Here is a 14273-nt window from a genome sequence, read left to right on the forward strand (position 1 = left end):
AAATTGAGCGGTCGCCATTTTTCGTTTAACTAGAAATATATCTTGATGAAAATGAACGACAACATTAATATAGATAATGTGGTTAAAAACTAGAGACTTCAAGCTTTAATGTGCTTTTTAAACGATCTTCGTAGTCATTTTTACGAAAGTTATAGCTTGTTGAACTTTGCCTATGTTTTTTATTATAATGGATAGTCCGTCTGGCAAATCCTTGAGTCATACTACTTGAGAAATAGAAGTACACTCCATCATATAACGACCAGCGAAGTCATCACTCTGTTGACCAACCATGTAAGTCACTGATTTTATTACTTTCAAATTTCCCTATATAGTTATCTATCGTGGACGTAACAATAGATCTGTTTTTTTTCGTTACACTAAAACTGCACTAGAACTGCACTGAACTGAACTGAACCGCACTGGGAAAGATTAGTACAAAATAATTCAGTTCAGTGCAAGAGTGCAATAAAGAAGTCTGTTCGTTTTCGCTGCACAGCTGAAACGTCAGAGTATAGTAAAGAACTTTGGTGTAAACTCCTTGCACTAGTGTGCACTAGTGCAGAAAGTTTCGAAAAAAACAGACCTAATATACCCATTGCAGAAATAACGGGTTTACGGAATTATTAGACCCGTTATTTCTGTAATTTAGTTCCAGAATCTTTTTCTCCAGACCGTCAATTGTTGCAACTGCTCTGTGACCGAGTATACAACGCTAGCGTTTCTTCAATACATGTAGTTGTAGTTTTAGGTTAGATTAAAAGCGGTTAGGAGACTGACAGCGGTTCACGTTCCATCTCGTTATAAATATTTTCCGTTACGTTTATTGTACTTATCTTTTAAAAAGTAGGTATATATATTTCTTTACGTGACTCATTATATATATAAATTTATTAATACTTAGTTTGATGTGTATTACAAGGCGTATTTTACGTAGAAATTATTGTTTTTAAATAGATGATATATATATATTTAATACTTAATATTTAGAAATCGATAAATGACATAAAAATAATGAAATTTATAAAAAAGAAAAATTTAATAAAAGCCACAATAATTGTAAGAAAAATCTCCGCTTTTTGTTATTTACTTGCTTGTATAATTTGTTGTTCTATAATACTTGTATCTTATGTTTGTGTAGGAAAATGCTTCGATACTCCGCACATGACATAAACAAGAAATCAAGGACAAACGATATAAAGATACAAGAAAATGTTACGTTTATGGAAATGGGACTTCCAGAAAAAATTTTAGATGGATTGTCACTTGCTGGATTTCAGCGACCATCTCCTATACAATTGAAAGCCATTCCTCTAGGTCGCTGTGGATTTGGTATTGAATATTGAATATAAAATAATACTTAAAATATAACAAATAATAACAATATTTCTTTATGTTAAAAAAAAATTGATATCTTGTAGATTTGATAGTGCGTGCAAAATCAGGAACTGGAAAGACTGTTGTATTTGGTATTATAGCTCTTGAAATATTAGATATTGAAATATCATCTCCACAAACCTTAATAGTAGCACCTACCAGAGAAATAGCTATTCAAATATCTGACGTTCTTATGACAATAGGCTCAGAAATAAAAGGTAATTTTTATAACATTACTGCATTGCATATTTGTTAGAGAAAAATCTTTTTTAATCTCTGAATCGTCTTCGTTATTTTAGGATTAAAAGTTGAATATTTTGTGGGAGGATTACCATTAGATCACGATAGGAAGAGACTGAATGAATGCCATATAGCAGTTGGTGCCCCAGGTAGAATCAAGCACTTAATCGATAAAAAACTACTTAAAGTTTCAACTATTAGGTTACTTGTCCTTGACGAAGCAGACAAATTGATGGAAATAAACTTTCAGCAAGATATCAAGTCAGTATGGAGTTTGTAGATTATCGAGTATCGAAAATACTGAAATAATTAACCTGACTTAAGGAGATTATTGAAATTATTTGGTCTTGCAGTTACATATTTTCCAAACTACCGTCGAACAAACAGATTATAGCCTCGAGTGCTACTTACCCTGGAGATTTGGAAACATTCTTGCAAACATACATGTGTTCACCTGAATTGACGTCGCCAGATCTTGATGGACCAATTTTAATTGGAGTTAAACAATTTTTGGTGGTGGTTCCCTCACATCTTAATAGCATGAAACAGGTTCAGTTTATTTTTAGAGATTATTTAGAGATTAAATAGCAGGTTTTTTTTTCATGTCAACAAACGAATCTGGTATCTTCTATCTATATTTTTAGGTACAAATAAAAGTGAATGAATTGAAGAAAATATTTACCAAAATTCCATTTAAGCAATGTATAGTCTTTTTAAATTATCAATCGCGGTATGTAGCACCATTTTGAATTATATATTTTTCTAACGTTCACTCGTAGCAGTTGCTTATATATTTGCTATTACAGAGCCCAGTCGGTCAGCAATAAAATTAACTCTATGGGCTTCTCGTCCACGTATATTGTTGGAAGTCAGGACATGGCTAAGCGATTAGAAGTAATGGAAAAATTAAGGAATTTCAATTGTAGAATTATGATGACCACGGATTTAACTGCGAGAGGCATTGATGTAGAAAATGTCAACATGGTTGTAAACTTGGATGTACCTGCGGAAGCGACAACATATTTGCATAGAATTGGCAGAGCTGGGCGCTACGGATCGCGCGGAATTTCCATCACGATCGTTTCGGAAAGGGAGCTTCCGTCGTTCAGAAAATTATTGACCTTCATTGGTGGATCGAACTTTTATCTGTTCAAGCTCGGCCACGACTATACGGAAGATGTTTGGGTCGATGACACTACAATATTCGAGAAAGTTTATTCAATATCCAAGACAAATGTCACGGAACTTTCGGATATTGACCAAGGGATTCTCGAATCCGAAAATGGCGCACCTATGGTTATAAGTTCGTCGACGAAGACTTTGCCCTCAACGGGCAACAATCCATTGGTAAATAACGGTACGAATAGTTCTGCAACGAAACAAGACAAATGTAAAAGTGTCTCGCAGAAAGATAGCAAATGCGACCAAATCATCACCAATGAGAAAATATATACGAAACAAAAAAAGTCCTATTTAGATAACAAAAGAGAAGAGCTTCATAATAACGAACACGACGTGAGAAAAATTGATCTCCAGCAACTCGAGGAATTTGAGGAACAAGAAGAAATATCAACCGCTAAGTCTACTCAATCGGACTCATCTGTCAGTTCAGAAGGAATATACAGATTTACGATAAAACCTTATTCGAACGAACCCACCGTTTTGGAGAAATTAAATGAAAATGTTGTTTTCGAAGTGGATCTCTCGAATATTCGGGACCGCGAATTGTCTAGCGATGAGATTAAGCAAATTTGTGAATATATAAAGATTTCTGACGAGAAAGCCGAAAGGAAAGAAGAAAATGATGTGTTAACTGCTGTCGTGGCTGATGATAAAATTTCTACGGAAGCATCTCAGGATACGTGTGCCGCGAAGAATTCTGATTCAGCACCGTTGAACACGAAGGAATCAGATACCAGATCTCGGAAGTGGAGCGAATTAAGCGCTGATCTATCGAAGTATATCGAAGAATTCGATGAGAACGATGATGAAACTCCGTTGAAGACAGCTGCCAGATGGAAGGAAAAGCTTGATTTTGAGATCGAATTTTTAAGCGATACGTACACAAACATGACTGATTCTATACATAAACTGGTGTACGAAAAGCATTATTGCGCGCTCAGACATTTCCTCATTATGCAGAAACGGGCGTTTCTATTCATTTTCCCGGAGCTACGCACCGATGAAGAAATAAACGACACATACGTATACTCGAGACTTAATTCGCACAATAATTTGTTGGGCATGTACAGGGAAATAGAACAATTCAAGAGCCGCTTTGACGGTTCGGACGGCAAATTTAACGCTTATTTCCCTTATCCTACAAACGTCGACGAACGTATGCCGAATTTGATGATGTCAGATTCCGAGATTGATGAGTACCGCAAGGCATTACAGTATCTTAGGGAGCATCGAGATCCCAGCGAGAAGTTGTCGGAAATAATAGATTACATAGCGTTTTTAAGCGAGACGAAGAAGCACGATTTAATGAAGAGGATAGAAAATCAACATTTATCTTTCTCAGATATGAAGGAGTTTCTCAAGAAGGAAGTTGGAGAGATCAGTTTAAAACGCATCGAGTTGAGCGAAGACGGCGTGCAACAGTCTAAAAATTTAAGCGACGACGCGGTGCAACGCGACACGACTGCCGAAGCAGATGTATCGAGAATAACGATGAAACATGAAGATGATTCGGAAACGCAGGAAGCACAGGAGATTTGTACTGGCGAAGTTACAGTCCACAGTCAAGATAGGTGTCAGACATCAGGAGATACAAAGTGTGATTTTTCTATCGACGTAATTTCCAACGATCGAAACGAAAGAGTCTCCAATGACAGCGAGAGACTGTCGTCGGCAGAAATGCGAGGACGTAAAAGTGACGATAAGAAGGTCTCCTTAGCTAGCAGCGTTTCCAGCGTGCTATCGTCAACGTTGTCTGACGGGGATTCGGGCAACGAGGATAAAGTATTCAATCATCGGGAGAGAACAAAGTTCGCGAGTAAAGGGACCAGGCGGAAAACAAATCGTAGCGACACCAAGAGAAACCAAGTGCGAACCAAGTACATACCCGTGCAAACGAATAACGTTCTCTACAATGGCGTGGACAAATCGTACGGCGAAGTTAATAAATGCATGACGCGTGGCAAGGATGTCCCGAAGAATCACACGGATAATTCAGACGACGACGCCGTGAAATATCCCTCGAGAATGCTGGGTGCTGCGCAAGCTGCAAGGATGAAGGCGATCCCCTTGAGATCTTTGCCAGATTCGTTCACGACCCAACGATCGCTTTATTCGACGTTTTATTCGAACGCTATCTTCAATCCGCGTCTACACGCTCGCGATTATGCTTTCCGCACGGACAATCGCAACATCGGCCTCGATCCTCTAACTTGCGAATTCCCAAATGCGGAAGAGGCGAACGTGTCGAATCGAATCGGTCGCTTTCATCCGACCATCAAACACACGACGAACTCTCCGCTTATGCAGGACACGCCAAACGCGCGAAGAGTGTCGCCCAATTACATGTCTCAGTGTCCGGCCCGTGAAGGAACCACTGGTTGCCACGAGAAACCGAGGACTCGCGAGCTCTACATCGATGGCTCGGCATACAACGACGTTGACCTGCGTAACTCAGACGTCGAGAATTTCTTGCTGTCGCTGAGGATGCAGACCAATCAGCTACATTTACAGCTCTACGAGGCGGAGATGTGTGGGATGTGGTCCTCGTACGAGCAATGATTACTCGGGATCACGCTGGGACGTTTAATTTCGGAGATTGCTCGTAAGCTCCAGATTCTTCCTTCCGAATAAAATTTTTGTTCGTGCAAAGTTTTGTTACAGCGAATCGAGCGTCTCGTCCTGATATCTTCTTTTCGATTCTGACGCATCACGAGATGCTAGATGTTTATATATCTCGCTTTTATATGTAAGATAAAAAAGTAGTAAACGAGAGAAAGTTACTCTTTGATCAGCAAATACGACAAAAAAAATACTTAAATGTGATATATCCATAACGCAAAAATAAATTTAAATCAAGACTGCTGAGAAGCATTAATGTGTCATAAGTTTACAAATCAAGATATGTTTCTTGTTACAGATTTGCATATCCCTAATGATGGTTGACTTGTTACAGGAAACGCAAGATCTCTGAATTGACTACTGTGATTAAGGATTGAGGTTTCTCTCCATCGACATGATTTCGACTAAGTTCCTCAGGTTGACAACTTCCTTACTGTCTCTCGGCAAAGGCTATATCTGTCGCAATCGACGAGGGACTATCTCCAGTAAATTAAACATTAAGCGAGAATATGATTCTCACTCACACATGCGTGACCGCATCTATTTTTCATTAAAGACCAGTTATCACACATGTGTGACACATTATGCGAAGTGCTCGATTTGCTTATTTAATACACGGCGTGTTTGCATCAGCGTTATATTAAATATAGGTGTAGCGAAATTTATAGCGAGCGACTTCCAACTCAAACTCTGCAGCGAAAAATCAGTGCAGTGTTAAATCGCGAAAGATCGTAACGGAAACTGAACAAGAAGTAAGCAAAGAATTAAGTTCGATATCGACAAGAAATTCGTAAAAGCGTATATCGTCTTTTAATAAGCGAGACAGATGTCCATCGCGGAGAGAACAAAAATGGTAATCGAGCGAGGTTGTCGGATCTAACGGTGAACGAGCAACGATTACACTTCTTCGTACTTTAACGATGATGAGGAATGATTATGTAAAGCGTACTGTTTCTCCGGTAGGAACCGAGTATTTGTCGGAGGTGATAAGGAAGAAGAGTAACGCGGAAGTTCGTTAGATTTTACTCGAAGGTAGGAGCGAGCACGAGCCAAAGTTTCTGAAGCGGATGCGGTCAGGACGACATCATGACATCGCGGGATCGACGACCGGGCCGGCGCATTTTCGTTTCATCGGCGGGTTCCGCGAGTTCTCACAATGTGTTTATGATCAAGCGGCGGCGAGGAATGACATGTGAATCGATCGATAGCGAAAGGTCACGCATCGGCGGTGATTTGAACACGCATACACTGGCGAGACGGTGAAGTGTGTGCCGCGGATAACCTTTCCTTAACCGATTCGACGCTACCTGTGCTTACGCAATTCGATCGATCCTGTACGAACGGAGTCCGTATCGGTCTTATCGATCGAATATCATCGGGTATAACAGTACCGCCGGCTCTTTATCATTCGCTGTGCGCCGGCAGTAATTTAATTTATCGCACACGTATTTATTTTCTTGCAAAAACCGAGATAGCGATCCGTAATTCGTAATGTATGTAAATATGACATGTGTGAGATGATATGACGCGTGCGTTTGCGAGTTTTAAATGTGAAGTAATTGCGAGAAGAATGAATGAACGAATGATAGGCGTGTCGTGTAATTTTTAATTTCTTTTTCTAGTATACGTGGTTCTTTTTCTTTCTCGTAGTTGAAGTACACGTGAGTAACTGAACGAATAAACTGAATGAAAGACGAGACGAGGCTGATGGAACTAATTATGTTTGTATAATAAAAGTCGCGTAGAAGATAGAAATGAGGGGAGGGTTATTGTTGACTGCACGGCAATGTTAAGCCGGTTTAGTAATGACTGTAGTTAGTGGACTTTCCCATCCGACTGATGTGTTCTTTTAAATCTGAAAATATGCGCCAATTAAAACAATAAATGCGAGAATTCACTAACTATGGTTGTTAATAAACTGGATTGACGTTTCTGTGTAATAGAATTAATTATTCACGAACGTGTGCTTTGCTTCCGCCTGAGTTATCATTAATAATAATAATAATAATAATTTCATTCGCATAAAAAAACACTTTCCACTTAATTTGTTCTTTACAGTTGAGCTGACTGTATTAGTTCGAGAACACGGTTTACGCACACCGATGAGAAATCTTGTATGCTTACGCTTCATACGCTTCGATGTGCATGTCGATTTCTCGAACCAGTACAACCAGTTCAGAACGGTGACCAATAGTCAGCAGTTTGTAATTAATTTTAATTGGCGAACAACGCTTGCAGAAACGCAATACGCGCGATTCGTTGCATTCCCCGCGACGACGGAGACGACACTATCGATCCGCAGGAATAAATTTTCTCATATGCTGATTCGCCAAGTGATACTGGACACAGGATTTTGTCCGCCGTACGGAGGCCGGCTGTGAGTTAGAAGGATCAGGTTTCTAAGGTCTCGTCCGTCCGTCCGTCCGTCCTTCCGAGAGACGCGAGGGGAGAGAGAGAGAAAGAAAAAAAACGAGAGGGGGGGAAACAGAGAGGACCACCTTACGGAACTCGTCTCGTGAGAATTCAGGGTTGACCCTCCTGATGCCCCTGTCTTTTATTCGCGAAATGTTCGTTTGAGGTGTGCGCCTAAGAGCGAAACTTCAGTCTGTGACCACGTGCTTTCGCGCGAAGCAGCGTGCCACGTGTCCGTGTGACTCGAGTTTCCACATCGTTATCACCGTCTACGTCGTCGTCGTCGTCACTTCGTGTTAATTAGAAAATCGATCGCTTTTAAACGCCCGTGCTGCCGGCTCAGCGATCGCGTTTGTCTTCGGTGGTCGTCGATAGTCCCGCGCGGTCAGCTCTTACGGAACATGGCGCTCGCGCTCAAGCACTTCAAGAAGACACCGATTTACGTGGTGGAGAACCACAATGAGGTGAGCGCGCGAGCATGTATCACTGGATAGAACGTAATCGAGCAGCGCGTCGTTCACGGCATTGCGCCCGAGACGACGCGTGCGACGAGGATAGATATCTGTCCAAGGTCTTTAAATATCTATCCATCCTCGTGTATGACGGAGGTCAGCTGTACGCTTGCGCGAGATAATGGCAGGTAGTAGGAGGGCGCTCGGAGGACGGAGTGGAGTACGAGACGCTTTTCTCCTACTTCACGATATCGGACAGCGAAAAGTAGTACATGTTCCCTTTCCTTAAGTGTAATTTCAGTATAAATATAATGTAAATATATTGTATCTGAAATTTTTGCTTTTCTTAGAAGCACGTTAAGCCCGCTTTGGACGATTTGTAATTTAGCAGTTTTTTTTTAAGAGAGTTTTGTCAGTAAGATAACGTTGAAGCGATCGAAGTTATACTTGTAGATGTGTACGTATATATGCGAATCTGCGAGTTTTCAAGCGTTCGTCATGTTACGCAAGGAATTGTAATAAAAATTCCCGAGATTATACGCGTATAAAAGTCCCGAGTTCCATCGGGGGGTTATAAATCGTTCAAAGCGACGCGCGCTTGCACGCCATTTGCGCCGCGGCGCTACCAGCGCGGTGTGCGTTCCTGAAGCGCCGCAGTGGCGAAGTTAGCCTATATATATATATATACATATTTTCATGGCTATATTTCGATCGTGTATATTTAGCGCCAAATCTATTCTTCGGATTTTCCAGTTGAAATAACATCACATTCCTCCTTCGTATGAGATAAACAGATTAGAATCGGACGCTGCATTTAGCGCTAAATATGTCAGAATGTGGAGTATTATATATGTAGTCTTCTTTTATCATTAGATATTGATGCCGGCACGATAGCACTTATTTATCACAGAGTTGCTATGATTTTTGACAATACATATACGGGTACGTAAATCGTAATAATTCGGCTCCTGTATACATACTTTGAGTTTCACAGAGTCTCGAAACAAATGAAGATCGCGAGTTGTTCTTATATTCCCGGGGAAAAATGTTCATGTATAATTAGATGTATATGAAGTATTGGTATAGTTATATATAACTATACAATAATCCAAACAGAATACTTTATCCGAGGAATATCCTTAGGACGCTGGATGCTTTAGGATATCTATGTTGTATGAAGAGTTATATATGTATATATATATATTATCCAATCACATCACGTCGAATATAGTAACATTACAATGGTGACATTTTTATGAGTTTTTGTCTGTTTCCACCGAAAGTTTTTTATAGGGTGCTCATAGAGGTCAGTGACTACCGATTAGAAATTTCAAATTGATCCATTGCGCAGATTCAGGCGCATCTTATCGATAGTTATATTCGCGACGCGACCGCGATCAGCGGTGATCTCCTGCGCGGATATTTATAACACCCGTGTTTGCAATATCCTCAGGTTTTAGACTATATATATCGGTGTATTGGCTCGAAACACCTGCCCTTTCAAGACAACACGTTTATACATCTGGATTCGCATCCCGATATGATACCGCCAGCGATACCAGCCGACACGGTTTGGGACAAGTTTCGACTATTCGAGTACGTATGGAATACTTGTCCCCCATAAATATCATATGCCACCTGTTTCTCGTGATTGTGATATTATCAGATGTAATATAATTACATCGAAAATGAACGGAAAGATCTGAGTAGCCTCTCATATAGATATATAATGGGCTAATAACCGAGATGTAACAACAATTTCCGCATCCAAGATGGCGAAATAAGTCAAGAAGATTTAAATTCCGATATCACAGTCACGCGAATATGACCCTTATGGTTACTCGCGACAGTTGACACGCCTATCGGGATCAAATCGGTCGTGCTCCGCGCTTGTTAGAATAATCCAATGTCCATTTTATGGCACGAGCGATTGTAGGACGACGATTGACTCGATAATGTAGTAATATGTACGTAATGCTGCGAAAAATGGAACAAATATTATCGAAACGACATATACTTAATGTAAAATAGAGAAAGAGAGATAGAGAGATGCTACCGATTCATGATGCATCAATAACCAACGTAATTTTTAAATCCAAGATGGCGAAATAAGTCAAGAAGATTGAAATTTCAATGCAACAGTCACGCGAATATGACCTTTACGTTTACTTGCGACCGTTAAAACATCTATTAGAATTACATCGATTGCAACTCGCTTTTTTCTGCTAATCTAATGTCAATTTGATCAACATATCTGATTAAAGTAAAGATTGATTCGATAAATGTAACAATATTATCAGACATAATATGTAAAGTCGTGAAATATGTGATGTCACCGAGAACTTCGATACCATCATTTACGCGAAAAGCCAACGATTTCTCGATTTCTTTAAGCTGAGGAAAAATATTTTCATTCATTCGACTTATACGATTTTAATGTAAATATAAATCACGTTGTCCTTGGTGAGATCGATCTCGAGATAGAGAACCTGCTTCTGGTATCTATCACATTCAACGCTCAGAAGTGCAAACGATACGAGTGCATTCTGTAAGCCGCGAGTTTTCATAAAAATTGGCGCGTTTCGCTATGTGCTGCCACGTATTCCGCATACCGAGTGAGTTCCTAGTGAACGGCAATGGTGCGCCGAGAACCGTTCGAGTCAATCATAAGGAAATTATCGAATCGCCGGTTATTCGTAAAAAATTGCACGACGCTATATAATTTGTCTATTATGTATCAGCATATAATGTTATGTTCCGATGTACTGTATACATTGATTCTTTCCTCCCGTTGAGCAACATATCCATATATATTCTCGATGTTTTAATATAAAACGTGTTAAAATATTGTTTGTTTTTACACTTGACAATTAAACAACAACGTGCAAGTGCAGATATAAAAGAAATATATTATTTGAAGTAAAGATATCGTTTGAGAAACTAAGCAATCTTGTTTGTTGAATCAAACATTCGTTTTTTTTACTCCATTCTGAGAGACAAATTTGTTCCAATTAAATAAATTTTATTAAATCTAAATCCTTTTCTCTGTGAAATGCTGACACATAAAAACTGCAATTTATTATGACCTGATACCGTTTTTGTAGGAACAATTTTCGCTTGATCTTATTTTATTAATTTCCGCGCTAATCGAATATTATATATCTACGTGAATATTATATGAATGTGGTAATGTCTAGAGAGAGAGAGAGAGAGAGAGAGAGAGAGAGAGAGAGAGAGAGAGAGAAAGGGTGGGGAGAAAAACAGGAGGGAAGGATGCACGCCTTTTTGTTCGGTTATAAACGAGTTCTACGAACGCGTGAAAGTAATTATTGGGTCATATTTTTATCGTATTCCCTCCTTTTCTTTTTTCCAGCGATATTGGTATCGAGAATTGGATCTTGCCTGCAGTGTACGCGGGTCACTTCAAGTACATCATCTGGGTGAAACCACCGTGGGCTAATCAGATGTTGGATGGTGTGCAGACGTTCCTCATCGGCAGGCACAAGGACACCAGCTTGATAAGGTTAGCGTGTAATTTCCACAAAGGGCGTGTATGTTGCACGCGCGCGTGTACATAGGCGTACGCAAGATTCTTCTAAGTCTTCTCATCTGCGTAACATACATATCCCACAGTTTTCAATTTCTTCATATTTGACATGACGAAATATAATACAAGCTACATTATGAGAATTGTAATTAATATTTTCGATCGGGAACGATCGAAACTGCTTTGCACTAAAATGGCTCGATTTTCGCGATTTGTCCCGCCAATTTGGGATTGCGATCACGTTTCTGTAATATCTAATCACGCAATCTCCGCAATACGAACGAGGCTATTTACGTCTTTCCATTGCTCATTGATCCACATTTGTTTCCTCGAATCTCGATGTTATCGAGAATACCGCGATCTCAATAAGAGGATCATAACGTGTAACAGTATCTCTAACTTGATACGATCAAATATCTTTTGGTACTTGAATAATCGTCACTGCTCCTTAGCCTGCTATTAGCCACGTACGTAATTATTCTTATTGCAAATTATTTTAACCCGCAAAAATGCGAATGCGTTTATTTATATCACACGTATAATGATGGACACCTGAGGCGGGAAATATTTCTCACATATAATTATATATAGAATATATCCATATATATATATATATATGGATATATTCTATGTGCAACGCCTTATATATAATTATATCTAATTATTTATAAATATTATTTATATCAAATTATATCGGAAATTTTTTCCGGTTAGTAATTCATATGTGTGTATGTGATTAATAATTAAAGGAATATAAAAGAAATTTATCAAGCCGTTGAAATTTTTGAAATCATTTAGATTGGTATCTAGGTGCATGCATATACACGTAAAAACGCACATGGCTTGAAATTATACTCGTTTCCTTTCTGAATACGCGACACGATGCAGAAGCAGCGTAACCTGCACGTCGCGGAAAGAAGGTTAATGGTCTTCGCGACGATAATAATAACGGGAATTTCGGTGGACAGCGCTTGTATCAAATTAATGAGCGCGCCGGCTCTCGCTACTTTGAATTACATCCGGAAGAAATTTCCCAATTATTGATGATTGCACCGTCATACTTTAGGACCTTCAACTGGGCGCGCGCGACAAGCGCGTGTCGATAAGATCGGGAGGCGCGCGATCGCCATCGCGGCTACTTTTTCGTTCGAGTTATTCGTACGTAATTGCCCGTGTACCCACCCGCAGCTGCTGTTCCGCGTTGTACGATTTCCATCGATATATGTCCCGCGCGAGCACGACACGTGAAACTTCCACGCTCCTTACTCGGCGTCGCGTGCGGACCGCGCTTTCCGCGTACGGGACACCCAACATGGACGAAGCACGTGTTGCCGTTAATCGTTCGCTGATTGCCGTGAATTTCGTCTTGCTACTTTGTCCTTCGTCCGGCGACTCAACATTCATTTGTTTGCTCGATTCCAAAAGACAAATTTATTTCAATCAAAGATATTTGACTAAATCCAATTCATAATATATATCAATTTTTCTAAAGAAATCTTTTTCTCTGTGCACATATATCTATTATCTTATTAATATATATATTTTATTATTCTTATATTATTTGAAAAATTATTAAGAATTTATATTAACAATTATTTTTGTAATTAAAACATTTTGAATATATTTAATAATAAATAAATGTATAATATATTTAGATATACTGAGAGAAATATACTTGATACTTGAAATATTTACCAGGCGAACATTTTCGAAGGAACGATTAACACTCGTTACATTGAGCAATACAGGATTTTATATATCCTGTATTGTAATAATAAAATGATAAAACGTACTCTCTCTCTCTCTCTCTCTTTCGAGCCGACGTCGCCGCTTTCGTTCTCGCGGTGAGATTTTTCCGCTCGCGTGAAAGAAAGAGATCTAAGAAAGCCAGTTGTTGGCGGATTGCGACAATGGACAATGGCGCAATAATCTACAATAGAGATCCGCCCGGAGATTTCGTGCCGAATGAATAGGGCCTTTAGGACAATCATCTCGTAAACTCGGCTTCCTTATGTGCCCTTCTCGTCCGGCGTGGATTGTTCTTTTTGCGCTCCGTTTCGCGTTTCGCGTCTCCGCACAGAACGGCACCTGAATCGCCTACTTATGCGAAAGTGACGTCGAGTAAGAAGGAAGCCGTCCGACTCGCCTGGACTCGCGTGGACGAGAGGAGGGTTTCGTCCGCGTGCGGGTAAAATATTGGAGAATTGTGAGGAGCGCCATCCGGTCCGCGTTCTCTACCTCGATATACTCGCGATTCTCCCGTATTGTTTTATTCGTACAGCTCGTTGTCGGGTTCTAAGAGGACGTGGTATCGTCGGTATCGGGATACATCTCGATCTGAAATTTCGATCGCGCCAATACCATTTGATGTGCAATGTGCCCGATAAATTTTCTTTACGCACGTGCGAAGGCTACGTAAAATAAATCTATAATTTTTCTTGGAGGTG

The 14273-nt window shown here is 39.8% G+C and overlaps 2 protein-coding genes across 4 annotated transcripts in view; both read left to right on the plus strand.

Moving 5' to 3' along the window:
- The first annotated feature begins 568 nt into the window (after window positions 1-568).
- LOC106746243 (ATP-dependent RNA helicase dbp4-like) lies at window positions 569-7388 on the plus strand. 3 transcript variants are annotated; one of them, XM_014622613.1, is made up of 9 exons: window positions 585-610; window positions 743-843; window positions 1139-1329; window positions 1419-1592; window positions 1674-1875; window positions 1968-2163; window positions 2259-2344; window positions 2421-5398; window positions 5750-7388. In XM_014622613.1, exons 3-8 carry the CDS (start codon window positions 1143-1145, stop codon window positions 5353-5355), a joined length of 3780 nt encoding a protein of 1259 aa, XP_014478099.1. In that variant the 5' UTR covers window positions 585-610; window positions 743-843; window positions 1139-1142; the 3' UTR covers window positions 5356-5398; window positions 5750-7388. The 3 variants fall into 3 exon arrangements, with proteins under 3 accessions (XP_014478108.1, XP_014478090.1, XP_014478099.1); XM_014622622.1 differs by having other exon boundaries at window positions 569-847; XM_014622604.1 differs by having other exon boundaries at window positions 569-843.
- A 385-nt stretch (window positions 7389-7773) lies between these two features.
- LOC106745830 (UPF0489 protein C5orf22 homolog) overlaps window positions 7774-14273 on the plus strand; it is a 717157-nt gene continuing 710657 nt past the window's right edge. Inside the window, exons 1-3 of the mRNA XM_014621793.1 lie at window positions 7774-8291; window positions 9733-9875; window positions 11653-11802. Of these exons, the coding sequence (XP_014477279.1) occupies window positions 8229-8291; window positions 9733-9875; window positions 11653-11802 (356 nt within the window). The 5' untranslated portion in view covers window positions 7774-8228. The remainder of the gene's footprint in view (window positions 8292-9732; window positions 9876-11652; window positions 11803-14273) is intronic.

Source organism: Dinoponera quadriceps, unplaced genomic scaffold, assembly GCF_001313825.1.
Source record: "Dinoponera quadriceps isolate SergipeBrazil2010 unplaced genomic scaffold, ASM131382v1 scaffold120, whole genome shotgun sequence".
Classification (NCBI taxonomy): Eukaryota; Metazoa; Arthropoda; class Insecta; order Hymenoptera; family Formicidae; genus Dinoponera; species Dinoponera quadriceps.

Bases quoted from the DNA above. Each gene is read 5' to 3' on its own strand.
- LOC106746243 (XM_014622622.1), top strand. From the start codon at position 1,143: ATGCTTCGATACTCCGCACATGACATAAACAAGAAATCAAGGACAAAC. The intron at 2,164-2,258 runs GTTCAGTTTATT...CTATATTTTTAG, and splicing joins ATCTTAATAGCATGAAACAG to GTACAAATAAAAGTGAATGA. The intron at 2,345-2,420 runs GTATGTAGCACC...TTGCTATTACAG, and splicing joins TTTTTAAATTATCAATCGCG to AGCCCAGTCGGTCAGCAATA.